Genomic DNA, 27,829 nt, shown 5'->3' with positions numbered 1-27,829 from the left:
GCGGGTGGGGCTAAGAGGTTCAAGGATAATCGATTTTCCAGGCTGCAGACCCATGAGACTGGAGTACTGGACCTGGACTCGTTGAAGAGCCCAGTCCAGCCCTCAGGATGGGGTCCGTGGTTGCGGAGGGGTGGCATGGATGCTATGCTGCTGCACAAACCGCTTTAGCTCGCTTCCCAGAAGATACAAAGAGACAAAGACACAGCTTACCAGGGTGGGCTGTTCGAGACAAACCACAGACTACGTTTTAGGATGCGTTTGTGAGAAAATTCTCCCGCATCATGAAACTTGGAGACGAAGCATGCCACAGCGGTTATCAGTTTGCGGTTCAACCACTTTACCTCGAACCTTGCCTAATATATGATGTCTCCGTCAGGCCGTGAGCCCCTGCAACGGAGGATTATTTTACCTCAAAGCAAGCTCTAATTCTTGTTTTACCTTTGTCTCGGACAAACGGGAGCGGGAAGAACTGAAAGGTTGAAGTCGGCCGTCGTCGGTGCTGGTAAAAGGAGAAGGAGCCTTCTAACAGAATACAGTGAATGGCCCTCCGCCAAAAAAGCTTGGGTCATTTATTCAATAATATTGCTCCGTTTACTGCCAGTTCCTTAACCGGCTACGGATACGGATATTCGGCTACAGAACGAATGCCCTGTCTGTTGAGCTTGGTGACTTCCCACTGTTCACCGTAATTTCCACTGGCCCACATGGGTTAACTAACTAGCAAACTGTGGCTTAGACAGATGCGAGGCGACTTGTCTCCAGAGGACTCGTATGCATTGCATCGTTGTCAAGTTAATGAAGTGCCGGAACTGTCAGCATACTCGAGATATTGCTGGACCAAAGTGTTGTTCCACAACATCACAGAGGCATCACAGTAAAATACGCCAGATGTACGGCATGGCTACCAAACGGAGCACGGAGTACATGATCAGAATAAGGTCAAGCAAGAGCTGGAGACGGGCCTTCCCGCAAAAGGGGATGTTGCCCTGTGGCTGAGAAAAAAATGGAGACTTGGTGGAAAACCGATTGGCCGTTGAGACCATGTCGACTTCACAGGTTAACACCACGCGACACAAGCGAAGAGAAGTCGGCACTTTCTGGCAGAGTTTTGCTCCAGGAAACTGGGAGATGTATTTTTGCTATTTAAAAAAGGACTAAAGCTGATTGATCAACCTGGGAAACAATCTATTGCAACTCAAAGCAGCCGTTCTTGTTGGTGATACGCTCTGCTAGGTTAACGTCTCTGGCAACCTCTTCACCGTTGGAAGTGGTCAACGTCGCTCGCAGAATTGGCAGGTTAGTTGCCTCGTCGAACTGGAGCCAGATGTTGGAAGCACTGTTGGAGAAGTCTCTTTCTCCCCAGGAGAAGGAGCCTGTCAAAGTCCAACAGTCAGTCAGTTGGCCAGTCATCTAGGACACGGCTTTGAATATGTGCCGGGACAAGAGCATGACCAAGGACATACCGTTGAAGTTTCCGAGGACCTCGTTGAGGTTAAGACGGGCAGTGACATAGTCGCCATTATCGTTCCGAAGCTCGGCGACGAGGACGTAGTCGTCTTCGATGCGGACTTCTCGAGCGGTCTCGTGGAAGCTCATGGTGGTAGTTGGTGGTGGTAGTTGGTGGTGGCAGTTGGTAAAAGGAGGTGTTTGCTGTGATAGAGAGGATGCTCTGTATGGACAGGATAAGGACGAACGAGTGGTAGAACACGGGGGAAAGGACATTCCTTAAATACCTCTGCCTCTCTATGGAATGAATCCTTATCATTGATATTATTTAGCCTAGACTTGTTCACGACATGATTCACTTTGAGTGATTAACCACGCCTCTGCGCTATACAACCCCGCCGCTTGAAGGCACCCACAGAGGGTCTCATAGTTGCATTGGTGGATCAGAGAGCGGTAGAAGCGACGTGGCCAGCTGAAACTTGGGCATGCAAACGGGCCCTGCCTTCGGTGTGGCAGTTCAGGGTCCATGTGGATGGATTCTATGACAATCGTGAGCGGATGGTGGGAGAAGCTGCAGACGTACCCAAGTCCGCAACGGCTACATAAAGCATGAGATACATACATACTGCATTTAGATCAAGAAGGAGCTGCATGATACCATGCCAGCTCGCTAACAGTAACGCCTTTTACTGGTAGGTTGGTAGAATGTGCTTTGCCCCCCTGTATAAGGCGATAACCATGAATAGAAGCGTATTATTAATACTATCTATTTTACGGTTTCGTAGTTGATTACGTTGGGATGAAGATGCTGCAATAGAAAATAGTGTATGAAAGCCCGGGGGATTACCTCAAGCATAAAAGGTTGGTTCCATTTCTACCGTGAAGAAGTCTACGGAGGGAGAGGGTAAATGGTATAGCAAAGCAGTCCGAAGATGCAGTTACCCCATGCAACAGACAGAAATGAATCAAAAACAACTCATTCAAGCTGAAGGTCCGAAATGGAAGTCGAGACTCAAAGACCTGCAGAATGACGCCGTCTTTTTCCATCAGCCGAACAGGGATAGGGGAAAGACAGAAAACCGAGGCAGCGGAAAAAACATGAAGGGAGTGCAAAATCAAAACGTTTTATCATGGGCAGGGGCAAAATTAATAGAAAATGTAAGTGATGCGAAATTAAATAGAATAGGTGGCATTATATCCTCACACCAGGCGACGGGGTTCTTTTTAAAGTTGCGACAGGTCAGTTAAGAATATCATTTTCGATCGCTCACGGCCGTCATGGCAAGGTTGTTCGCAGACTTTGCTGCGCCAACGGCAGCTGAGACGGGGGTTACCGACCGAGTTGGTGGAGCAGTGGGAGATGTTGATGACGCTGGTGCTGCAGGTGCTGCGCTTCGGTTGTGGGCCATGTGAGCGCGGACAAGGTGGCCGGCTGCCAGGGCGGCGCAGAGACTGAGCTCACCGGCAAGGACGGCGGCGGCCACGATGCGTGCGAGACGGCGGGAGTTGTCTCCTGGGTTGGTTGGGTGTGCACCACGGACTCCGAGCAGGTCGAGCATGGCTCCTTGTCCCTCGAGGATGGTGCCGCCGCCGATGGTACCGACTTCTATGGATGGCATGGAGACGCTGATGTGTAGGTTACCACCCACGCTGGAAAGAATGTTAGTAATCGGCGAAAAGGTGCCATTATGGATACAAAGGGATGGAGATACATACTTCTTCATGATAGTGATGCAATTGCTGCTCTCGACGTTCTGGGCAGGGTCCTGGCCAGTGGCTAGGAAGAGAGCAGTAACGATGTTGGATGCATGGGCGTTGAACCCTCCAAGGGCACCAGCCATGGCACTTCCAATCAGATTCTTGGAGATATTAAGCTCAACCATAGAGTCGACGTCACTCTTGAGCACGGATTTGACAACATTAGCCGGAATAATGGCCTCAGCTACGACGGATTTTCCTCGGCCGTCAATCCAGTTAACGGCAGCAGCCTTCTTGTCCGTGCAGAAGTTGCCAGAGACAGAGATGGTCTGCATATCCTCGAATCCAGCCTCGTTGGCCATTACAGACAGCGCCTTCTCGACACCCTTAGAGATCATGTTCATACCCATGGCGTCGCCAGTGGTGGTCTTGAATCGAATGTAGAGGTTAGTTCCGGCCAGTGTTGTCTTCATAGTCTGAAGTCTGGCGAAACGACTGGTAGAGTTAAACGCAGCTTTCATTATAGACTGGCCCTCTTCAGAGTCAAGCCACAACTTGGCCTCACCGGCACGAGAGACGCTGCTAAAGCTCACGCAGGGGCCTCGAGTCATGCCATCAGCGGTCAAGACAGTAGTAGCACCGCCGCCTGCATTGATAGCCTTGCAGCCTCTGCTAGTACTAGCGACGAGAACACCTTCAGTAGTAGCCATGGGGATAAACAAGCTCTGTCCATCAATGACCAAAGGTCCGGCAACACCCAGAGGAAGCGGAAGGAAACCGATGACATTCTCACAACAGGCACCGTGAACTAGAGTATAGTTCATCCCCTCGTATGGTAGTTTAGAGTTCTCGACGGAGGCACTGGTGGCGGCAGTAACAGGGTTTCTTGCAACAACAGCTCGTCTAAGCTTGACCGCCCTGGTAAAAGCTTGCAGACGAGTGATACTCTCGTGCTCCATAGTTTTCTCAAGGGCATAACCAGGTATCTTACCACGAAGGGAGAGCTCAATTAGTTCTTCATCATCAAGCGAGGTGACAAGCTTGTCTTTGAGCATCTGCTCACACTCTTCCAGAGTTCTTGGGGTGCCGTCTTCCTTGATGATGGGCTTGCGCTCAACCTTCACGGGTGCAGGAGCCGGTGTAGGAGACTCGGACGGGGTCGAGGAAGCTGAGGACTGTTCTTCCTTGATGCTCCAGCGAGCAGCGTTGAAGAGATAGCCGTTAAGAATCAAACTTAAGATAAGAGCTGCGATTATCCATTTGCTGATGATTGGGTCATCGAGGGACCTCAGGATGCTTTCCAGAACTCGGCCGCCTACAACGTCGAGGACAGGGTTGTAGTCGGTGTCGAGCAGGCGGTCAACGTTGGGGTTAGCATTGCCATAGTATGCAGAAGGGTATTCGAGTTGATATTTCATCGGTGGAAGAACGGTGACCAAAGTTTCGACTTGCTGACCCTTTGCACTAACGTAAATGACGTCCAAGCCATTCTCGGCAACCTTGAAGGGATCGATTGGGACGGGAGAGAGAACGTTGGACACCTTGGATAGAACAGGCATCAACAAGCCATCTTGGCGGTTGCGGAAGGGGATGGTGGCCAAGTTAAGCAGGTTGATCAAGACGAAGCCTCCAACCATGAGGAATTTAAACTTGGGGATGCTGCTTGCTCGGACCTTCTGACCAAAAATGCTGGTGGCTCCGCTGGTCTTCGAGTTGCCTCCCTTCCCGTCAAAGTTCATCCGAGGCCAGTCACTGGTGGAGGCAACCTTCTCGGCGACTCGATGGGTAATACCTTCTTCCTCGAGGGTTTTGCGGATGTCAATATGCCGCTTAATGCGGTTGATTTCAAGTTTGATGCATAGGATGGTGGTGTAGAAGGTGAAGAGTAGGAGACAGTCGAAGAACAAGATCCATGCAGCGAGAAAGCAGAACTGTCGCAGACCACCCTGGATGCCCGAGGCAGCACCAGCAACAAGAATGGCAATTTCAATCAGATAGTCTCGAACGATGCCAAATCCAGTGGCTTCGACTGCCTGCTGGATAGCGTCTTGGATAGAGCGTACCGGTGTAGCAGGCTTGGCAGCGGAACCGTTGGGGGCTGCAGCTGGTTGTGGGCGGCTGCGTTCAAGCACGGCCTTAGTGAGAATGATGGGCTTTTCAAATCCGACAGTGACAACTAGGAAAGGAAGTCCTTCGGAAAGCAAGACCATGTTAATGGGCACACCGAGGGCGGTGGTAACGAGCAGGCCGAAGAGGAATGCAAACCCTCCGGAGATGAGAACGGTAGCAGCCAACCAAGATTTAGATCCAAGACGACGTAGGGATAGACAGCGATACGAAGGTTAAGTGCATGGAACATACCCATGCCATGATAATAATATCGATAGTCTCCCGCATGCTAATATATCATGTCAGCCCCCTTGTAATGTATGACATAAATAGAGATACTAGGAGGGAGAGAAAAATACCTTGATCAAGTCAACAAAGGAGTTCCATCCATCAGAGAACCAATTGCGCATGGCAACATGAGACCCGGAGACCGAGCTGCGCGCAGCCTTCATAATCCATTTCTTCTGCTCAATGCCTTCGGGGTCATTGACAGAGTCAGGGATCTCCTGCACTGACCTGAGGAAGTAAGGTATTTCATCGAACGGGAGCGAGTAGGCCAGGTGCGTATCTTGTGAAATGGGCGAGAGAACATTGGGGGTATACGGGATGAGTTTGGCAGAGCTGTTGGCCGGCAGCGGCACATTCTCTGCAAGGGGAGGAGACTGTGGTGACCCAGAGGACGAATAGGGGAACACAAAGGTTGCAATGGCAAGATGCTGTGACACCTAGCAGCCGTCCCCAGTCAGCATATAGTCAACCAGATGAAAGAAGCAAATAGAAAAGAAACAGGCAGGAGATGGCAGGAGATAGCAAGAGATAGCAAGAGAGAGAAAGATAAAGAGAGAAAAAAAAAAAAAAGGTAACCTTTTTGGTATCAACCTGAGCTGAATTGTCGACCTGCCATCTCCACTGCGTATCCTGGCCCAGGTGTAGATTCCTGCCTCCGCCCACGATTGACGCTACGTCGACCTGGCCGGCGCCGGCCCCATTGCTCGACTCGACCAGGCTGCCGTCCAGAAGACCGACGTAGGTGGTACTCGCGAGCAGCGCAATGGCAACGATCGTGTGTATGGGGTGTCTGCAGGCCCTCAGCGAGACCGACTGCAGCGCTCCCGTCACCTGTCGACTGAGCCATCCAGGCTCTCCAGCATCGTCCGCGTCCCCACGAAACTGGCGAGGAATAAGCGAAAATCCCCTCATGGCTGCTGAAAAAATCCCTTCTGGCTCAATGGCTCATGTGCATAACCCGCCGTCTGTCTGTCTGTCTGTCTGTCTGTCTGTCTGTCTGTCTGTCTCTCGCTTTCTCGTTCTCGGTCTCGGTATCGTCTCGACTCGTTCGTGCGTGTGTTGAAGCTGCGAATTGAGGCCGGCAGAAGCGACCAGGGGCCGCAATATTTGGTAATTTAAAGGGAGACAAACGGCATCAAACAAAAACCCGCGAGGAGCTTCAGCGAGGCTAGAGATGTCTTTTTCTTTGGACAGGGTCGAAGCGGTCAGCCAGGCGACGGAGTCAAGCAATATTATTATTAGACGAAATAAAAAAGGAACCACACACCCTGGAGGTTGACTATTATTATTATTATTATTAGGGGGAGGCTGCCCAGCGGTTAAGATTGGGGAGACGACGGTGCCAGGGGTGGCTGATAATGCGACGGGGGCGGGCGAGCGGCTTTTCAACAAGCTGCCAGATCTCTCTCCACACGCAGAGAGATGGATGTCGTCAATAGAGGAGAAAACCTGGCCGCGAGGAAACCTGATGCTTGCTGGCTATGATGGAGCTGAGCTGGGCTATGCCACCAACCCTGTGGAGAATCTTATTTTTCTTCCCTTCAGACTTGTTGAACAACCATGAAAATGTCTGACGGCGGATCAACCAGACTGCAGGAGACGAGGAGGACGAAGAAGAAGAAAAGAAAAGAAAAAGTCCTTGGTCCTGCGTCAAGAATCCCTACAGAAGAAGCCTTACAGGGGGCGTTATTTATATATACAGAGTAACTAACGACGGCCAGCAGGGGGAGGCATTATTTAATATTTGATAATATCGCCGAGCAGCGAACTACTTAAAAAGGGCACTTCCAGCTAGGCCTCCTCCTCCCGCCATCGTTCTCGCTAGCTAGCCATCTCCTCTCTCATCCTCGTCCCATCCCTTTTCTTTTCTTTTCTTTTACATCTCCTTTTCTGCTTCGTCTTCGCGCTTTTTTTTTTTTTTTTTCTCACCAAAAAAGTTTTTTCTTTCCCAAAAATTTGGACGCCACAACCATCACGTGACCTCATCATCGGCGGGTTTTTTAGCAGCTCAAAAACGAGCAAAAAGAGGGCGGCGGCGGCGGCGGCAGGCAGGCAGGCAGGCAGTTTGGTAGGTGTAGGTGGTGCATCGTGTTGTATGTAATGCTATATACGGTTTTGCAGGGTTGCGGATGACAGGAAGGACAGGGCAAGGCTGGGCCGGGTGTGTTGCATCGACGGCGGCCGCGGCTGTCGGCGATGACGGTGGTCGGCGGGCAGAGGAACGACGACGCCCGGCTGGATGCGTAACTATTTGCTGGGCTGGTCTGAAGACGGCGACCGTTGCAGTCTTTACGACGGCCGGGAAGGGTAAAGAGCCCGGGAGTCCAGAGTCATGCGTGAAGACTTGCTCTTTGTCTAGTCGCCGCCGCCCGTCCGCTTCAGGTTGGCGCCGCTGGTAGTTCTATTGTTCCACATTGTTCCCTCGTAGCCGTTTAGCTTGTTCAAAGTACTCCCCTATGTAACTCGCTAACTATTCATCATTCATTCATCATTGTTATTATGTAGCGGGAGACGCCGTTAACGTCCTACCCCGCATCGAGTAGTCGATCTGTTCATTCACATCCAGCCTGCCAGCCTGGCCGGGATATGCAAGCAGCAGCCCGCGGCACGGCGGGCAAACATCTGGTTAGCTGCGTCGTTTTTTATTTTTTTTTTTATTTTTATTTTTTTTTTTGGGCTTGCTTGGGCTGTGAAGGATGAAGAAGCCATCGAGGAAAGGGGGATGCTGTTGATTAAATCAGCGGGATATGTGACATTCTAATGTAATCACGTGAAATATGTATGTATTACATAAGATGAGTTGGCGAAGTCAGCCAATAGAAGAATGAGGACCAGAAGGAAGCCCGCTATAATCGAACTCAGTAAGTCAGAACAAGAAGGGAGAAGAAGCAGAAGAAAGCCCAAGAGATGAAATGCTTCGTGCTGGCTCCAATGATAAAGAGATACCGTATCGCTACGAGCTCTCGTACCTTGGTATCGTCCAGTCTGTGCTCAATATCGAGTCTGGACAACTCATGCATGATCCTGCATAGGAAGCACTCTGAAAGCAGGCCAGAGTGGAATAGCTTACAGCTAGCTATGCTCTGGCCAATCCTCGGCACATCATCCGTCACTATACTAGGACAACGTAGCACAACGTAAGCCGGCCATGACGTGAGGTCTGCCCCAGACGATCCACGGCGTCCGTCTCTTCAATCTAACGCCTCACCTCGCCGCCGCGCAGTTACAGTTGATAGATATTTTGGAACATGATATCATCAACAGAGCTTTAAAAATGCTTAGCTTCGGATCGTTGACGTTGATTCGTAGGGTCTCCTAGAATTGTCCCATCGGAATCTCCTGAAGTTTGTAAGGGAAAAAAGGTTGATTGTTGTGACGGAGCCGACTGCAATGACGACGACTATTCAGAGCTTCAACATGCTTTATCGATAATATGCATAGCGGAAAACCGCTGTTGTGCAGAATTTGGTTTCAAGTAAGCCTAGCCTCCCATGACCTGTGGATGGTCTCCAATCCTAGAGATCAGCTCACTTACTATCATAGTCCATAATACAGGTGGCATTTTCCATGGCAGTCTGCGCTGTAGAGGTTAAATTAAGCATAAACTGATGTAGAAGACCGTACCTGTCGTTGCAATAGTACACTCCGCTTATCACCGCCATAATAGTTGTCGTCACTCAAGGGAGGTACGGAGTAACAATCGAACAAGAGAAAAGGATTTTACCAGTAGTCCATCACAAGATAGAGAATGTTTGAGCAGAATGTTTCATGGAAGGGCCCCCGGCCTTGCTGTTTCTTTACGCGCCGTCTTGTCTACTGGCCCATGACGGCGCGTAGCTGCTCCCAGCGTCCGCATTTCTTTCTCTATGCATCTTCTCGCATCTCCCATCTTTACTCTTCCGTCTTCCACCTGCTCGACCCGAAGCCTTCCTGAATGCAAAATTCCGTCATACCGTCTTGCATTCCCACGCTGCGGCAAAAGTTATCAGTCAACGCCGTCATAGTAAAGGCTAATTCAACTATAAGCGCCTTCGGTGGTTGTAATAAGGTTAAAGTACGGGAAGAGGCGCAACGTCGAGAGCCAACCAGACGCCGCGCCAAGCCAGATCTTGCGACTTCAACTCCTAGTTTCGAAACTTCACTATCGACACCGTCAAGCGCCCGGGCTGCTTGATGCAGACAACCCCTGCCTTACTGTCTCCAGGCATCTCATCCTGCTCAAGCCGGGCCAATAATTGGCCTCAGCTTGGACTGTTATACCCCGCAGCAGATGGACGTCATGGTTCGCAGGCAAGGGTGTTTCTGCGTTCTAGGTTCAATGCATTATTGTTTTGGTCCGAGTTTCCAAGGGCTGAGCCATGGGTTGAAACATCGCAGTGGGCATATTACCAGGTAACATGTCAGGCAAAAGATCACACTTCTCTGGTTGATTGGCTGCCATTAGCTCAGTGGAATGAGCAGGGTCTCAGAGGGTCAATTGTATACCCGTCTGCTCCTACTCTTCAGTCTACCCATGTCACTTTCTATAAATATATACAAAATATGTACATATATATAGGGTGGCAGTGACAGCTTGTGCTATCTTCACCTTTATCGGATAACTATTTTCATATTCTTCTCTTCTCATACTTATTTTCCTATTCAATGCCTCTTAGTGTTGCTGGTCAACACTTTCTTTCCATTCACACTTGACTATTGATACACTTTTGTTCTTTCTTTATATTAGTTTTACTTGCCTATACCAAAGATTTCTTTTCTTACTTTTTCAACTCTCTTTCTGCTGCAGAACTTGCCACAACATTCTTTTTCTTGGTTCATACGACTACTGCTGCATGCTTGCCCAAAGAACCTTACGGACTGTTGTTACCTCGCAACTGCTACATCCAAACCACGGATTCGATATCAGCGTCGTCATCGCTACCCAGGCGCTCCTTCCTACAGCATCATCAGTCTTTGACGTCATCGACTTCAACAATCACTGATTCTGTTCAGTTCTCCTCTATCGAACTTGCCATCATTGACATAATCGAAAACACTGGGATCGCTCTTGCTCATAGCCATTCGCCACCCAGGATCGTCTATAAATATCTCCTCAACTCCCTTCATTTTCCTCTTCCTTTTCTCTTCCTTTCATATCACAGATTTTCGTCTACTCTACTACAGACACATTCGCAAATATCCCTTTTCCTTGCGAACCTCACTTCAAACTCGAACAACATTTCCACTTTATCTTTCCCATCTTCTTTCCTCTTCCTCAAGGGTTATCACTCCACCAAACCCTTGATCATGGCACCCAGAATTCTATCAACTCTTCTCTACCTACTCGCTATTGCCCCCCTGGCACATTCTCACAGCTGGGTAGAGGAGCTGGATGTCGTTGCCAGTAACGGATCCTTTACTGGCGAACCTGGCTACATCCGTGGCCATGTCTCTCGAACGGCCCAAGGATTCAACGACGACTTGATGACCAGTCGTCTCCCTCCGAATGGGCGGCCTGCAAATGTTGGGATTATCCCCAGCGACCACATGTGCATGCCGTCCCAACGGAATCAGCAGCAGACGGAGGGCTGGCCCCGACTAGAGGCTAAACCTGGCGACGTTGTCGCCCTTTTGTACCGGGAGAACGGGCATGTCACTTTACCAGATACCCAGCCCGGGAAACCTAAGAACCGCGGAACCGTCCATGTATACGGTACCAGCAAACCCCGTCCGGATGACAAGTTCCTAGACATCCACGGGGTATGGAACCAGGACGGAACAGGTGGCGATGGACGAGGCAAGCTTCTCTCACGCCAAAACTTCGACGACGGACGCTGTTACCAAATCAATGGTGACAGAATTTCAACGGAACGGCAACAAAAGTACCCGCATGTTCCTGACGAGTTTATGGGGGCAGACGTGGCATGCCAACACGTCTTAAGACTGCCCTCGGACGCCGTCCCTGGAAACGTCCTATCGATGTACTTTGTGTGGGACTGGCCGACGGCCCCGGGGGTAGATCCCAACCTTCCCCATGGAAAGACAGAGATCTATACCTCGTGTATGGATATTGACATCGTCGCGTCCAAGAGTGAGACAGCCACAACTTCAACGGTCCACTACATCGATGGTCAGCCGTTGAACCGTGCTGCAGTTCCTTCACTGCTTACCAATCTCGACCAGCAAGTGGACAGTGGCCCTTCTGATGTCGATGCTGTCTCTTCCACCTCGGTTCCACCGTCGCCGTCTGACGAGGATGCTCCTACCGAAGGTTCAATCGTTCCAATTCCAACACCCACTCAACATAATTGGAATTCCAGAGTCACTAGGCGTAGGTCGCGCCGCAACCGCCGCGATCCCAACTTCTCCTAGGACTCCACCTTGGTAGTTACTTGCCTCTCGTCCCGTCGCTGAATCCGAGCGTCCACATCCGTGTGTTTTTTTTTTTTTTTTTTTATTTCCAATTACGCAACTCAATAGAAAGAAAAATATACCTGGCCTTCGATGAGTCTAGATCTGTTGAATCTGTTTGTGATACCCACCGCGCGGAGTGGTGATTGATATGCAAGCATGGCGTTTGGGATTGGCGTTGTGGAATGGCGTTTGTTATTGTTTACCATGTGTGTAGCATTTGCTTGTGGAAGGAATACTCCACTATCTACAGGTAGTCGCAATCGAACTTTTTCTTAGCTAGTTCTTTCTTTATCTCGTCGCTCATAATTGAATTTAATTCTCCTCGAATCTCCTTCTGTCCTCTAATTAGGCAATTACCTAGATAGCTATCAATTCTCATAAACCCTTTATCTTCCATGGCTAGATCAATTTCCAATATTGGCCCTTTCCCATCGTCCATTTTCCAAACCCAAAGAAATTTTCTGGTCATCCAAATCATTATCTCCTCGCAACCTCTGCAGCGGGGAATTTCAACCATCTCTGCCCCTATCTCCAGCTATCGCTATTTCTTGCTTATCACCCGTTTTTATCTTTTAGGTTGCATTTAGACGTTGGCTATCTTCATACCACCCAAGCTGAGTCTAGCAACGACGAAGAATAGAGTGCCAATGATGCAGTTCGCTCCAGCAAATACCATCATATAGCGCAGAGACCCACTGCTTGCTTCAATAATTTGGCCTCCGATAGGTGATCCGCTGAGTCCAGCCAATGATCCGATTGCAAAAATCAGTCCCGTACGAGTGCCTATCTCTTTCATGGGAGACACTTGGGCCACGAGGGCAGGGGTGAGACCGACACCTGAGCCAGATGAAATTCCAAAGAAAACTGCAAAGAGGATCATGGCTAAGTTGTTCGATGCGTTCATCCAAAGGCCGAGGATAAGAAGTGAAGTTATACTGCACATGACTATCATAACATTAAATCTACCAACCTTGTCAGCGATGACGTTGGGTGCTGTACGGCCAAGGATACTGTAGCCATGCAGGTTAGTGGTATTCATATGACCAGCAGGATAGAATGTGAATTCGTACCTCGCAGCGTTGAGGATTGGAACCATGTAGTTGGCCATATATTGTGACATTCCGTTTTTGCGAGCGGCGACAACGATATAAGTTACAGGGAGAAACATGCCCCCTAAATGCATGTTAGCTAATAAAAGAGTAGAAATGGGATAGAATAGTCAAGCTCACAGTAATAGAAGAAGACTGCTGCTGCGAGCGCTATAAAGGCGGGTTCTTTCATCGGTCGAGTCATTTCAGAAATATGCCAGCGTCGTTTGGATGGTGGTAAACGGGACTTGAGTGTGAAGTTGGTGAATAGAAGCAAGCATAGAATAAGTAATGCACAGGCACGCATGGTCCAATTGAAACCCCATTTAGGAATCAGGTGGATGACCATTATAGGAAATATTACACCTCCGAGAGAAGACCCTGCAACAACGGGGCCTAATGCGGCAGCTCGTCGTTTATAGAACCAAGTTGATACCTAAAGCGAAGAACCTAGGGTTAGAGCAGAGGGTAGCTTGGTTATAGGGAGAGTGTAAAATATATATATAGGACCTACACAAGCGACAGAAGGGTAGAACACCATCGATGCCCCCAAAGCTGAACAAACAGCTTGGCTAAGCAACAAGCCGTAATAGGTATCCATGAAACTTGCAATAGAAAGGCCGCCAACGTGGAGAGCAGTCCCAACCATAACTAAATAAGAATGGCCGAAGTTGTCAAAGATCCTGCCAAAAAATGGACCGCAGAACAACATGAAGAAGACTGGGTTCAAGTTAACAGGGGTTAGACTTCCAAAATAAGGTATTTGAGGGTAACTGACCTTGGAGAGAAGAGATCCATGCCACTTCTGATTCAGTGTATGCTTTCAGCTGGTGAGTATGATAGTAGTTTTGGAATATTCCAACGCAGTTAACCCAGCCGAAGGATACAAACAGCGTGGCAGATGCACCGGCAACGGTTAGCCAGGCGGTCCTCCCCCCTTCTGGGTAGTCATTCTCGAGGTCATTCCATGGGCTTGTTTCGCTTATGGGGCTGGCCTTTTCAGGGTCACTTTCCAAGCGCCCTTTCATATGGCCTGTATCCAGATTTACGGACATCTTGTTGAACCTGAAGAAAGCTCAAAGGCTGAGCAGAATGTAAGAGGAGAATAATCAAAAATAGAATTTGTGACAGGTGTAAATTTGAAACATATGAGATTTAGAAAGATCTAAGAAAGGGGATGGCAGGATAGAGGCTGTGGGTAGTCAAGAAAAGAAGTAGAAGTTCAAGAAAGAACTTGAGATTTCAGAGCATTTATGCTAGAAAGACAATGGAAAGCGCCCGCTTCACTAAATATATCATAGAATAGGTAGCTCGGTAATATCCGTCTAAAATTCAATTAAGAAAGGGGTTATGTATAGTGAAAGATAACAATAACCTGGCCTTCCATGCACCTTGATGGCACAGGGAGCGCATAATAAAGAAAAAAGTACAGTTATTTGAAGTTAATTATCATAATAGATACTGCTTGCTAAGCACAAGTAGTAAATATTGAAAGTACCGTTGAAATAGCTCTCATATCTAGGACCAAACGGATAGTACTCCCCTATTAAAGAAGCAATATGTCCTTGGAGCAAACAAACAAGAAGAGAGTGCTAAGAAATGGAGAATTGGGCTCAGCAGTAACTTAGCAAGTAGCTATTCATTATCAGTCTAGATTAGCCTAGATCAGACAAGATGAGCTGGGGATGATAAACTTATGTTTATCCAAGAGGGTGAGTAGTAAGCCCTAGTATATATGTAGAAACATATCACTAAGTAGCATTACCCCAGGGAATTATACAATTTGATGTCCAATCCCATGGGTCGCAAAACCAATATGAGAAACAGGAGGGAGGAGTCACCTCCCTCCTTTTCCCCACTATGATCAGGGTTGAGTATATACCAGGGTAGATCTCTCGATTAGGAGGGCCGATTTGGTAAAGCTTGACTGGGGAGGCTTTTAATTTCCAGGAGATAGACATGTCGTCATCGGCGTCATGAGTTGGCCGTGTTGGATGGTATCAAGAAATCGAAAAAAATTAAGGAGCTCGTCAAGGCAGGCAACCAGTTGATTTTGCAGACACGACAGCAATTAGGACGACTAGGCGTCTTCGCAGCTCTGTCGGGACGCGCAAACGGGCGGCTCAGGGACGCGGGGCCGTCTGCAGCAGCTCGAGGATCCTCCGACCGGCCTCGTAGTAGGCCAGCTGAATAGCCGTTCCGGCCCTGCTTCTTCGCCTATCTCGTCTCTCCCGCCAGCTTCCCCTGGGATTTCTGCATACGCCGTACGCAGTACTACTACTAGTTACTGACTTGGTCGACGAAGCGACGTCGCGATTTGAGAAATTGAAAGAATAAATTAGGTAAGCATACCGTCATGTGACTACGAGCCTCCTTTTATTTTCCTTCCGCTCGACGTCAGTTTCAATTTCAACCACCAACTCTGCACGTCTTCGCGGCTGTCTGGTCGCTGATATCCATCTGCACCGTCGCCTCGTGTGGTCTCTTCCTCTTTTCTCTTGCTGCCAGGCTGCTCTGCCATGAAAGCTGTCACCAGCCGGCCCATGGAACAGTGAAAAGTCGCCTTGAAACGGTTTCGAGTTGGCTCTATAAATAGCCCTGCCTATCACCTTGCTTCCCTGGCCAAGTTTTCTTTTTCTTCCTTGCCTTCTCCAAGCCCCTGGTCCACCCCAAAATCCTGTGGGACGCTTGTGGAATTTCGGCCTAGCTGTTGTTTGGCCAATTTCGACCCTGGTGTGTTTCATCATAACTCAACCATACCAATTCTGGTACCTTCCCACGTCGATTTTCCATCGTCTGCCAAACACAGCCAGCACCGCCAGCCCTCCAGAGAGACAGCCTCGCTCCCACCCTGAGGACACAGATCAAGAGCTTCTCCTTAAACCAGACGTGTCAACCTCCTTGCATATGCGTGTGCTGGTGGCTACATTTCCGTCCTGAGGCTTCTGACCGAGCTGAAAGGTCACAGATACGCAAACGACTCGAGCGGCACACCGGCGGCTAATTCTGCTGCGACCTGTTGCGGGCCTAGAGGCATTTTTACCTACTGCCTTAGTATCATAACAAACAGCATGTTCTGATATGCTGGACAGCTGATTTTATTGCCTGGGACTGCTTCTAACCTGTGCCTGAGGAAGAACAGTCGCATTTGTGTCTTCCCCCGCCTTCATCGAAATCTAGTCGTGGACAAGCCCCTCTGACTTCGCGACTTACGCTGCCAACTGAACCAGCTAGCTGGCTTGCCCACCAACTTCGTTTCCGCAGACCTTTTTCAACTGCAGCCCCTTTGATTCAGTGGGATTTGCACAGTCGAGCCACCAAAGTGACCGAATATAGCTTCGCGCCTGCCTGCGCCTAATTCTCTGTCATACCAGCTCAGAATCGTCATAGTGGTGGCATCATTGGCTCAAGTGTTCACAAAAAATCGCTAAGATGGCGACTGCGATGGCATCGTCACAGTCGCCGCCTCAATTCGATGCGTCCGCTCCTTCATCGATCTCATCGCGGGCCTCTCTGCCGCCCTCTACCATTAAGCGGACGAGCCTACAAAGACCTTCGTCGTACCCAAAAAACCGACTATCCGTCCACTCCAACAAGTCAAACTCGCAAAATCGTTCACGTCCAACCTCTGCCACTTCTAATACCTTTTCTGTTTATCAGTCAAGCCTGCCTTACGCTTTGGTTCGGGATTTTGCCTATCCTCCCAGTCACCCTCTTCATTATGGCGCACCTCCCAAAGATTCGGGCATTTCGACACCAGTCCACGAATCTCGGAGGATTTCAGATGCGCCCCTTTCTTCACTGGACGCCACCCGCGCTCACTGGCCCGCCCCAAACTGGGACCCAGGTACGATGTACAGCCAGCAACAACTACCTCCGATAGCGTATGGCGATGGACCTCCATATAGTGAAGACGAAGATTTACATAGCCCCGTTGTTACCACCTCACGGCATCGAAAGTATAAGTCCGGCCACTCTAGTGAGAGTAGACCTGGCTCACGCAGACGCAAAGGGTCGGGTTTTGGTGACCCCGACAATAATGGTGACGCTGAGAAGGGTGTCTTGATTGGTGTTAACGGAGATGGAAGCGAGACATATTATATTAGAGACGAAGACGCGGATGATGATGGACCAGGAGGAGAGTACGTGACCTACCCAGCAGGGGATGGCAGACGCTCATACCACCCGGGTTTTGGTGACCAAGGCGGGGCTGGAGGTGCCGGTCTAGGTAACTCCGCTCATAACCACGGGGCTTACGATAGAGATTTCGAACTAGCCTCTGACGACGATATATCAGACGACGATGCGTGGAACGACCCTTCTAGATACTCGCGAGACTATCAATTTACAATCGTTTCTCCAGATGAGGAGATGCATGGTAAAGCCGTTGCTCTCTTCGATTTCACTCGCGAGCACGAAAACGAGCTTCCTTTGAAAGAAGGCCAGGTAATTCTGGTTTCTTATCGCCATGGCCAGGGATGGCTCGTTGCTGAAGACCCAAGGACTGGAGAAAGTGGACTGGTTCCTGAGGAATTTGTACGTCTTGTCAGGGATATCGAAGGCGGATTGAATTCTCTCAATGGCGATTTGAATATGATCGACCCTAATACTGCCGGAAGTGAATCCGAACAAACACCGGTCGCCACCACTCTGCCGGCCTCGCAATTGAACGATGCTCATATTAGTGATACTGCCGATACGGATGCACAAGCCCACGTACCGGTTGAAATCGATGCGACTGATAGTGGAACACAAGAAGTGGACACACCAACTACACAAAGCAAAGAAACTGAAAGGGACAAAGGAAGGGAAAAGCATCCTCCAGTCGTGTCGACCTTTTCAACGAGCAGCAAAGACCTAAACCCCTACCCCTCACACCTACTTAGTGGTCATCAGCATAGCAGGTCCATGCCTCCCGCAATTGAACATTCAGAAGCTCAGTTGGCCCGTTCCAACTCTGGTGCAGCAAAACGAACCAAGAGTGTGTCTAAACGAGTCTCTGAGTCGGCTTAAGGACCTCGTTTCAAGGATTCTTGTGTTCTTGTCATGATTTTTTCTTTTCTTGTTTACCCTGGACGAATAAACGAGATACCTGGTGTGCATTATGAGAACGAGTGCCAAACAATTTCATCTTTTACCTTCATACTCCCTCCATATGCCTTCAAATCATGGAATGTGTTCTAGTCAACGTGATTCCACACCTGATCCTCACTTAATATGCCCTTCAATTCTTCGTGAAAAACACGAATACGCTGTCTGAGACGGTTCTAATGTGGTTGATGTATGTGGGCACTTTTATCATCTCTTTCTTCAGCTCCGGCTCCTATGTTTGATTGATTCCATTTCCTAGCCCACATCATTATCCCGTTTAGGTTTTCTTGTCTTCATCATCTGCCTTTTTCTTCTTTCATTTTCTTTTCCTTATTTTAATGTTCATTTTTTTTTTTTTTTTTTTTTTTTTTTTTTTTTTTTTTTTTTTTTTTTTTATTTCTCTTTTGCATGTTGGGTGTATATCCTCGCTTAAGACGTGCATAAAATCGTCTGGCTAGGCTAAAGGGGGATTGGTCAATACTTTAAATGAATGAGTACAGTATGCATACACGGTTGTTATAAGTATAGAATCGACTTAGTTCCATGTGGGCCAAACCTGATATAGACCTTCATACATCTCGAGGTAGCAATGTAGGATTAGGATACACAGTTAGTTGGGTTTTTGGCTGAACTAGTTCATATCTGATCTTGGAGGAATAATTACATGGGAACTGGAAGGGATGAAGAATCTGGCGGTATTTAAATTGAGCCAGCAAAGGGACCAAGCTAGCAACCAAGCTCACGACGAAGGTACAACCCAATTTTGAAGTAAAATATACCAGAAGACCAAGCTACGATCAGATTCTCCCAAGGAACTTCTATCGTAGGTTTATTCAAAGAGCGTCTAGCTATGGAGCGCGCTTTAGCCAAGAAGATCATCCAGCGCACTTCCTCCGCTAGGCTTCTTCTGCTGTTGAGAGCTGGAAGTCCCACTAAAGGTTTGTGGAGAGCTACTTGAGCTAGGTGTTCCCCAGATGCCAGCACTTGCCTTCTCCTTAGCCATGCTCGCGAGATTTGGGCCCTTGTTCTGAGTCTGCGTTGTTGGTTTGATACCAGCGTTGGCGCTAGCGGTAGACCATAGGCTCCCAAATGCATCACCGCCTGATTTGGAAGAGGCTGTAGTTTGAGATTTTGTAGCGAATTTATTGGACGACTCTAATGGCTTGGACTGAGGCGTGGGAATAGATGTGAAGTAGTTCGGCTGCGAAGCTTGGTAGGTGGTTGGCTTGGGTGGCTGAGACTGCGTAGTGGGCGAGAGTGGCCCTATGCTTGATCCTTGAGACGTTGTGCCAGTAGCCGATGGTGTTTGGGGATTGGATCGGAAGGCAGCTAGCCCGTTAAGGCTTGCATTCTGAGCAGCTGAAACGGGCTTTGGAGCAGCGAATTGGGTCTGGGTTGGCGCGGATGGAGGAGCAATTGAGCCAAACTGCGACTGTAGTGTATTCGTGGCCGGCGTGGTAGGACTAGCGGACTGGAAGTCGTCAAATTCATCATCATCCATGCTCTGAGCTGCAAGCTCAGTTAAACCACTCGAACCAACGGGTTTTGTGGTGGACGAGGTCTTTGTAGGAGGGGAGGAGACGGAGGGTGCTGCCACTGGTTCATCATCGTCGCCAAAAGAGACCAAATCAGGGGTTGGCGCCTTCGGAGGAGCAGGCTTGGATTCGGGTCGAGATGTTGGCTCACTTCTTCGAGGGGCTGAATATCCGCTATTATCACCTTCGTCGTACTCCTCAAACCGGTTTGACCTCCGACTAGCATCCCGGAATTCGCTGGTATTTCCGTTGAAGCCGCCTCCATCGCCATATACTCCACCGCTGAAGCCTCCGAAGTTCGCATCTTCGCTGCCAAATCCACCAAACCGGGAGCTGCCCCCTCCACCAGAGAATCCGCCCACGCCTATTCCTCCTTCGAATCCACCGAATTTGTTCCTATTAGCCTTTGCCTTCTTCCTTTCTGCACGAATCATATCAACATCGCCTAGCAACTTGGCAAGTTCTTGAGACCGGTTGCGGATATTTATTCCTTGGTCTTTACCATTGGGGTCGATATAATGAAATTGGCGAAGCATTCGCAAAAGTGAAATGTGAGAGCGTGCATCATCGACAACCCTTTCCGAACCATTCTTGACTAGAAACTCAAGCAGTTGTAGAGACTAAACAATGTAAAATGTTGTGTTAGACAACCTTCGAACAATTTATACCGTGAGAAGGGTGGGATGTAGGCCAATACCTTATATATCTGACGCCATTCTTCTGCAGATTTCTCCGTAAAACGTTTATAGATCATTGGCATTATCTCGTTAAGCAGTTGGCTATATGAAGATAACAGTTAGCCATTGACGTTTTTTGAAGTTTGATACTGTCGATGGAACTGACTAGCTGTGTGTTCCGTTTGCGATTTCCTGCATAAGGGTCGAAGATGCACCCCAAGGCTCGTTGTTCGTAGCTTCCCGGACCTATAAATTCGAGTAAAATTAACCGTTAGCCACAGAGCTTGGGTAGTTTTTCGTATGGCAGAGAGGGCGCTGACCTTTGCTTCCATCTCAGTGTAATTCATCATAGCTAGACAGATCACAGAGTTAGTCAAATGAAACCACAACAGTTGATGGCCCAAGTATTGGCAAGTCTCATATACAGGATTATATTCCTAATCAAATCACGTACCATTTTGTACTTTGCGGACGCCTGCTTTGATATCATACAGACTCAGGTTGCTGACCTGGTCCTTCAACGAATTGAAGTCCATGACGAATGGACCTTATCTGGACTCAAATACTATTTCCAAAGAAAGGAGCAAAGAAATATTATAGATCAACTGCGCCGTATACTGTCTGTAGGCGTTTCTCCAGAGCGGTTGGTCAGACGCGGAGTGTTGCTGCAAAGGGTGATCGTTGGTTTGATGGCGGAAAGTCGTAATAGACGGAGGATGCCCGAGGCTGTAGCTGGAATGAAGGGTGTAATCGCATAAAACGCACTATGCCGGAGGATATTGAAGGCGGAAGCGTTTCACTCCTCGAGTGGTTGATGTCGTTGGGCGACGATGCTGGCGTTGGTTGTTGTCAAGTTGAGTAGCGAAGGAGGTTTTAACTCGTTATCTTCCTGGCCGCGTCCTTGGTGTTCGCCGATCACAACGTGACAAAACAGCATCCCCCATTGAAAGTGGCCTCAGGCTCAGGGGTGGCGCCAACGAAAATGCACCACAAACTGCTAACAAATATCATCAGAATCGTACAATACATAAATTGTAATGGATTGTAAAGCTATCTACTGTTGGAACGAAGTATCTATTTCATACAGGTACCTACACATGAAGAGAAACGTTGTGCCACCGGGACACATATCTCCGTTCAGGCAGCACAGAAAGGCAAGGGCCAAAAAGCTAGCATACAGGAAACGAATGTCCAGTTCATAATCATGATACCTCGTAATGGAAACTAGATATATGCCGATGCAGGGAGTGATATCTTGGGTAAAGTAAAACATCAGACAAAAAGAATAGATAAAAAAAGAAAACCGTAAAACAGCGACATCATTAAACCGCTATTCCAGCACCGTCACCATGGTATAGAAGCACCGAAACGAACAACAACATAAAGGGGGAATAAGGAAAAGAAGACATAAACAAAAGGGAGTTAAAATGGTAGTAGTAAGCGATGAGGGTAAGAAGAAAATAAGCACGAGAAAACCGGTCAACCCAGTCCACCTGTGCCAGTGGCTTATTCGTTATAAAATTTTCTCATGATCAAATGCAGGAACAAATTGACGTTAACGCGCAGCTGATCCTCAAACAAGTCCATGAACTGCGTGTTGTTGAACTGGGCCTGCAGTAGATCATCCAGTGGAATCTGTGCATTTGCGCCGGGGACCATCATGTTGCCGCTGCTGCCGTCAATCGTGAAGATACCCACTGCGTTGCTTGAAATTGTGAGATCGACACGGTCCCATTGACGTTCCGTGTAGCCTTTCCAGTGGACGAGAACTCCCTTATCTGCAAGGTTTCGGGCAGAGTATTTGTAGGAGCCAAACTTGAATACACGACCTGAACGTTGAAGCTCTCGCTCATGATCCCATTGTTTTGTAAATGGCATTAAGAATCGCTTCTTTCCTTTCTTGTTTTGCAAAGTGATCATGGCTTGTTCAATGTAATCGTTGTATGTCTTTAATTGCCCTTCAAGATAGCTGGATTGGTCGTTCAGTCGGTCCAAGGTTAAGCGGACATTCTCAAGTTCTCGTTGTCGCTGGATTCTTCGTCGATGTTTTGTTCTAATGTCGACAGCGATTTCGTTCAGCAGATCCTGGTACTGGTTGTGTCGACTTATCCTTCCAGCTCTCTCAAGCTCAACAATATGCTGGAGAGCGGTTCGTTTCAGCTCGGTATAAGACATAGCACCAATATCAATTAACGTGTTTGTGTCAGAGTAGGCGCCGCGTTTTCGGTCACCAGCCGACAACTCGTCGCGGACGAGATCTGCCCATCGTTCTTCATCCTCAACGCTTGGTGGTGTGACCAGGATTTCGAGCAAATTGGCCCCTGATTGAACACGAATAATGTATAGGATACATCGTTTGGTTTCAACAAGGAGCGCTTTGATTTCCGCATCCGGGTCTGTACCCCAGAAATTAGTATTTTTCCTGCAACAAACTCCCAGGGTGTATGTTCCACTTACCCTCCATATTATGCAACTTGGGAGTCAATGTAAGGCTGATTTCAGAGGAACTGACGCTCATGAGTTCGTTCTCATTGCTCTTCACACTTCCAAGATCGCGTATCACTTCACGAAGGGTATCTTCGGGGCTCGTACATATGTACGGAGCCTCGGCTGCAATAAGTTGATGGATTGAGAAAATGTCGGACATTTTGATATATAAGGTTGGCTTCGTTTTGGCATACAAGTCGTTGTACTCGTTAATATCAAAGAAAGTTTCCGCATCTTGGACGGTGATAACTATGAATCGTATTAGACATTGCGAAGTTGAGGCATTAAAGGAAAGTTTTACTTACTGTTTCCCCAAATTCCTCCAAGTCTCTGTATTGATTCACTAATATAAGTGTTTAGGGGTTGCAGATAGACGTTTTCGGCACCAAACAACCCTCCAGACGCTGCTTGACCCATCACTTTGCCAATCTCCCCCAGATTTTTCTTTTGCTCCTGCGTCAAAGCCCGTTCAACGACACCCGACCTTTCAGGATCCAAAAGGGCAGGTTGAAGGTAATTTTTCCATACCCATTGTCCTACTAGCTGCAGGATATACCCTCTATCTTCCTCCTCGTACTTAGCTAGCAAATGTTCGTACATCTGCTGGGCAATGAACCGTATTCCAAATGGTAAGCGATGTAACGAATCTTCCAAGAGAGCTAAAATTTGGTCGACGATATCACGAAGATCTTGGAGATGGCGGATGAAAGTTTCTCGTGTCTCTGGGTCTCTGATTGCCTCTTCCCTGGGGACGTCTGGTCTGCGCCGACTTCGTTTTCCTGTTCTCAGTTCCTCGTTGTTGATAGCAGAACGGTAGATTTGCATGGGATCACTTTCTAGATCGAGATCAGCATTATCAATTATAGCTTCCTTGACTAGAGGGCCGAATAGATCCTTTGTAAATTTCCTATCTCGAGGCGTCTTGATGTACGCAGCCAACAACTTTGTCCAGAACGCGTTGCATCGAATGTAGTCCTGAAGTGAAGCCGAATGGTCTATTTCCTCCTTCACTGAGCGTACAATAAGCTTGATCAAGTAGTATTCCTCACGTCTCTTTTGAGAGTAGCCAAACAGTCCCATGACAAGATGTTTTATCCTGTCACAGTCGCGCTCGGAGACGGCTTGCTCTCGCAGTCGTCGAAATACTCTGGCTAGATATTGTGGTTGAGTCTGGAGGAGGAAAAAGAGCTCTTGATAATGTTCTAGCTTCCTTCTGGATGTCTTGTTGAGTGCTTTAAGATCAAACGGATCCTTGGAGGCAATATCGGAGTTCGACAAGACAGCGCCGACATGTCCGCCGAAATGTTTCTGATGCTTGATCACTTCGTCCAGGGTGATTTTGTTCTTCACCAGCAGAGCAATTTTGATGTCCAATTGCGTTATATACTGATCTGCCATCTCATTCTGTCGTACTTGTTGAACGACTGTTTTTCTCAGTCTCTCGAATTCCAGCTCTTCATCAAAGTCAAAGTCACTATCATTCAACAAGTGCACAAATCCCTTTATCGTGCCGACGGGTGGATTCTTGCCGCTTGTAAGGCTTTTGTATGCTTGTCCTTGAATCTTGCCTCTCACAAAGCTTTGGACTTTGACAACCTTCTCCATGTTTTCGCGATAGAACCGTTGCTTTTCCGCAAAACGCTCACGAACCATACTTCCCCGGGCAAGGGATTGGAGTTCAAGAACTAAATCCTCCTCGGCTTCAAGTTCGCCTAAAAGACTGTCCACATCCGCCCTGGCTAGCATAGCCCGTGATACAGCTTGGAGATGGGTGACTTCATCCGTGAAGGTATCGAGTTCTGCTAATAGCCCACCAACGTCTATTCGCAACAAGGCTGCCCGCGCAAGTCCCTGTAGGCGGCTTATTGTATGGTTCTCATCGAGTAAAGTTTCCATATCTTTGTTTTGAGCTCGTCGTAGTAGGAAACCTCGGATGCTGCTTTGGAGTGAAGTAATGCTATCAGCACTGGCGACAAGGGCGCACTTGCAGGCTTCGACATCAGCACGAAGTAGTTGTCCGCGGATGAAACCTTGAAGATTGATAACTGATTTTTCATGGTTGCTGAATTCTTTATTCATCTGTTCAATTTTCCTCCTAACGGCTACGGCCCGTGAAACTGACTGAAGGTCCATCCAGCTGGGACTATATTTGGCTAACAGAGCCTTCTCCCCATTTATCCTGTTGCGCGACGCATTTGCACGAGCGATGGACTGGATGTTCAGCCATACTGGAGCAAACTGGGCCAAGGTGGCCTTCTCATCTTCAACTCTATGACGAACAGCGATTGCCCGAGCCATTGATTGGATGATTAACCAACTAGGGATAGATTTGGCTAACATCGCTTTATCCCTTTCGATCTTGCAACGGGTGGCATTCGTTCTAACTGCAGACTGGATATTTAACCAATTTTGGCTAAACATGGCCAGCGAAGCCTTTTGATCCTCTATCCTGCTCCGGGTAGCAATTGCACGAAAAATTGATTGTATGTCAGTGACAGCGGCGGCTTCTTGCTCTAGATGCCCCCTGTCTATCTGAACTGAGCGCCGTAAGAGCATTCCTCTAATGGCAGACTGAAGGAAATGAACTGTTCCCTCGGCATCCTTGGTCTCTTCGTATCGATCGTGTTCCAGCTTCCTTGCAAGAGCGCCACGAATAGCTGCTTGGAAGCTTTTGATACCATGTTCTTCTCTTCGTGCCAGGGTATGTATGTGCTGCACTTCAGCCTTTGCTTTTTTGGCTCGGACCAAAGCTTGGAATTGTAGGATTTGCTCTTCTGCGGCTGTACACCAGTATTGATCGTTTTTCTGACGCATCCGAACTACAAATCCTCGAGCAGCCGACTGCAAGTCTGTAGCAAATCTCTGCATACCCAACCGATAATCGGCTATCTGCCGGGCCCAGTCGCCACGTATTCTAGACTGCAGATCTATTAACAAGTGTTCCTCGTCCCATAGTCCTTGCATCAAATCTCCCAGTCGCAGCCTAAGGAGTGCTCCTCGAGCTTGTGATTGCAGGTCAGCTACGGAGTCTTCGTTTTCGTTCAACTCCCTAGCTATCCTTTCTTCTTCTGTTTCAATAGGCTCGGGCTCAGGCTCTGGTTCGGGCTCCGGCTCGGCGCCAAACTTGGCTCCCATGCCAGAGAAGCTAGGCATAGTCACTCCTGCCTGATCAAGGCCGCGTTGTGTTTGTTCCAATTCATGGTGTTCGAATTCTAGTTGACCAACAAGATTGCCAATGCGGAAGTCGACAACGCTGTTCTTATACAAGAGCCAAGACAGCGCGTGGATGCAGTGGATAACCTTTGGAATGTTTTTCCTTTCATAAAGGTCTATCAGTTCGAATCTAAAAACTTCTGGGAGTTCGATTTCGTCCAAGAAGCGGAAAAATAGTGCAATATTGTCGGAATGGCGGAATTGAAGCTTTGGGCTATAAAATATTCTAAGAGTGCGGTGTGGGTATAATGCTTGAACGAGCTCGGCCAAGGTGACACCGTCACGTAGTGCCTCTTCCAGCTGGACAATAGGTGGAATGGGTTTCTGTATAACGTCCTCTATCCATTCTTTGGCCTCTCCAATGTGACATAGATACTCGTAGGCCTGAAGAAACCGACGTTGTTTATCCATCCAGTTCGTCGCAGTCCAGGCAGAGACACCGGCTCGTTTTGAAGCGGTAGCAGCTTTTGGGCCTCCACGGACTGAGTCCGCTCGTTTGAGTCGGCGGCGTCCCTGCAGGCCGACAACAGACGGTGATGCTGTAGCTATGGCAAACTCATCACTGTCACTTTGAGCTATTTGGGAAAGCGTCCTGAGATGTCCGGTTCTCGATTTTTGGAAAGTCTGGAGCTCTGGCGCAGTGAAAGAAGTCTGTAAAGATGGCGTTGCATGAGGAGTAGACTGCGTACGTGTATGGTGAGAACGGCGCATACTTTGAGTCCGCGGTTCGAGAGGCTCGTCTTTTTCCTGTATCACCGGACTTATATGGTCATAAGACGGGCTATTTAGCTGTTTCGAGAAAGGTGAAGTAAATTCGGGTGTTTGGCTGCGCCCCGATTTTGAGTGAGGTGATGTAAACTCGGGCTGCGGAACGAGACCACTCATTGTCTGACTCCTTCCATGGCAGGAAGAAGATGTGGAAGGCCTCGATTTTGGCGGAGTACCGTTGGGAGCCTGTGGCAGAGGCCTCAAGGAACGACGTATATTTCCATATGTCTCTCCAGCACTCATCTGGGTATCGAAGCTTCCCAGGCGTCCACGCTGTTCCGTCTTGCGCTCAGGTGTGTCTGGCATAAAGTCGCTGGGTGCGTGAGACGAGACGGTGCTTGTCCGACTGGGCACATATGAATTGGACGACATTGAGTAAAGTGATGAGTTTGTTGAAGCGGTCGAGCCATGCCGTAGCGGACCATATGACGCCGGAGCCAGCTCGGATTGACCCCTTCTTCTCAGCGACGGAGGATTGGAAGACATCGTTGACGGCGGGAGACGTGTGACGGCGCGGTGTTATAACGGATATTGCCCTTATGCGGCCTAAGCATAGCGTCCCATGCTTCTCTGTGCAGGTCTGGTCCAGGGATATGATAAGGTATGGGCGCGGCGAAGTTGCGACTCAAATGTTTGAAGTGAAGAATCGCAGGTAAACACACTAGAGACCTATCTAGCAGGAGAAAAGAGGCCGGGGTTATATGTAACAGGTGTATATATCTGACTCCTTAGCGCTTGTCAGATGTGACTTTGTTGCTCCGTCGCTCCGTGGCCTCGTCGCTTGGTCGCTTGGTCGCTTGTTTTTGTGCTTTTCTTGCTTGTTGATTTTCTCGCGGGGAGAAAAAAAGGCGAAGAGGAAAACATAGTACCTAAAGGGGACTAGCGCATGTCAAATGCTAATTAGTCATCATGAAGGTTATGATGTAATTAGTTGACAAGTATCTTACATGGACAAGTGGTATTTTACGTCTAACCTTGTTATTGCATTACGCTAAGAAAGAGACCGCGAGGAAAAGGTGCAACCGGACGAAGACAA

The 27,829-nt window shown here is 48.5% G+C and overlaps 9 protein-coding genes across 9 annotated transcripts; 2 read left to right on the top strand and 7 right to left on the bottom strand.

Moving 5' to 3' along the window:
- Nucleotides 1-1,185: 1,185 nt before the first annotated feature.
- TERG_06854 (uncharacterized protein) lies at nt 1,186-1,596 on the bottom strand (the record flags this gene model as incomplete). Its single annotated transcript, XM_003232817.2, has 2 exons — nt 1,186-1,373; nt 1,464-1,596. 2 exons carry the CDS (start codon nt 1,594-1,596, stop codon nt 1,186-1,188), a joined length of 321 nt encoding a protein of 106 aa, XP_003232865.1.
- Nucleotides 1,597-2,699: 1,103 nt separating this feature from the next.
- Nucleotides 2,700-5,354, bottom strand: TERG_12462 (hydroxymethylglutaryl-CoA reductase (NADPH); the record flags this gene model as incomplete). The annotated part of the gene is made up of 1 exon (XM_047751416.1): nt 2,700-5,354. The coding sequence occupies one exon, from the start codon at nt 5,352-5,354 to the stop codon at nt 2,700-2,702; it is 2,655 nt and encodes an 884-aa protein (XP_047607060.1).
- A 237-nt stretch (nt 5,355-5,591) lies between these two features.
- On the bottom strand, nt 5,592-6,453 carry TERG_12461 (uncharacterized protein; the record flags this gene model as incomplete). The annotated part of the gene is made up of 2 exons (XM_003232816.2): nt 5,592-5,978; nt 6,118-6,453. The coding sequence occupies 2 exons, from the start codon at nt 6,451-6,453 to the stop codon at nt 5,592-5,594; spliced, it is 723 nt and encodes a 240-aa protein (XP_003232864.2).
- A 3,227-nt stretch (nt 6,454-9,680) lies between these two features.
- TERG_06851 (uncharacterized protein) lies at nt 9,681-11,892 on the top strand (the record flags this gene model as incomplete). The annotated part of the gene is made up of 1 exon (XM_003232814.2): nt 9,681-11,892. The coding sequence occupies exon 1, from the start codon at nt 10,828-10,830 to the stop codon at nt 11,890-11,892; it is 1,065 nt and encodes a 354-aa protein (XP_003232862.1). The 5' UTR covers nt 9,681-10,827.
- Nucleotides 11,893-11,977: 85 nt separating this feature from the next.
- TERG_06850 (uncharacterized protein) lies at nt 11,978-15,148 on the bottom strand. Its single transcript, XM_047748680.1, has one exon. The coding sequence runs from the start codon at nt 13,115-13,117 to the stop codon at nt 12,518-12,520; it is 600 nt and encodes a 199-aa protein (XP_047604668.1). The 5' UTR covers nt 13,118-15,148; the 3' UTR covers nt 11,978-12,517.
- A 228-nt stretch (nt 15,149-15,376) lies between these two features.
- Nucleotides 15,377-15,769, bottom strand: TERG_12460 (uncharacterized protein; the record flags this gene model as incomplete). The annotated part of the gene is made up of 1 exon (XM_047751415.1): nt 15,377-15,769. The coding sequence occupies one exon, from the start codon at nt 15,767-15,769 to the stop codon at nt 15,377-15,379; it is 393 nt and encodes a 130-aa protein (XP_047607059.1).
- Nucleotides 15,770-16,454: 685 nt separating this feature from the next.
- On the top strand, nt 16,455-18,444 carry TERG_06849 (uncharacterized protein; the record flags this gene model as incomplete). Its single annotated transcript, XM_003232812.2, has 1 exon — nt 16,455-18,444. The coding sequence occupies one exon, from the start codon at nt 16,455-16,457 to the stop codon at nt 18,033-18,035; it is 1,581 nt and encodes a 526-aa protein (XP_003232860.1). The 3' UTR covers nt 18,036-18,444.
- A 531-nt stretch (nt 18,445-18,975) lies between these two features.
- On the bottom strand, nt 18,976-20,861 carry TERG_06848 (uncharacterized protein; the record flags this gene model as incomplete). The annotated part of the gene is made up of 5 exons (XM_003232811.1): nt 18,976-20,268; nt 20,346-20,427; nt 20,492-20,571; nt 20,646-20,677; nt 20,780-20,861. 5 exons carry the CDS (start codon nt 20,859-20,861, stop codon nt 18,976-18,978), a joined length of 1,569 nt encoding a protein of 522 aa, XP_003232859.1.
- A 970-nt stretch (nt 20,862-21,831) lies between these two features.
- Nucleotides 21,832-27,535, bottom strand: TERG_06847 (uncharacterized protein; the record flags this gene model as incomplete). Its single annotated transcript, XM_003232810.2, has 3 exons — nt 23,118-27,535; nt 22,783-23,061; nt 21,832-22,721 (listed from the first exon to the last, which is right to left on the bottom strand). The coding sequence occupies exons 1-3, from the start codon at nt 27,277-27,279 to the stop codon at nt 21,832-21,834; spliced, it is 5,331 nt and encodes a 1,776-aa protein (XP_003232858.1). The 5' UTR covers nt 27,280-27,535.
- Nucleotides 27,536-27,829: the final 294 nt, after the last annotated feature.

Source organism: Trichophyton rubrum, assembly GCF_000151425.1.
Source record: "Trichophyton rubrum CBS 118892 genomic scaffold supercont2.8, whole genome shotgun sequence".
NCBI classification, from domain to species: Eukaryota; Fungi; Ascomycota; class Eurotiomycetes; order Onygenales; family Arthrodermataceae; genus Trichophyton; species Trichophyton rubrum.
This window is presented reverse-complemented; position numbering and strand designations above follow the sequence as displayed.

Coding starts and splice junctions, on each gene's coding strand:
- TERG_06850 (XM_047748680.1), bottom strand. CDS start 13,117: ATGCATTTAGGGGGCATGTTTCTCCCTGTAACTTATATCGTTGTCGCC.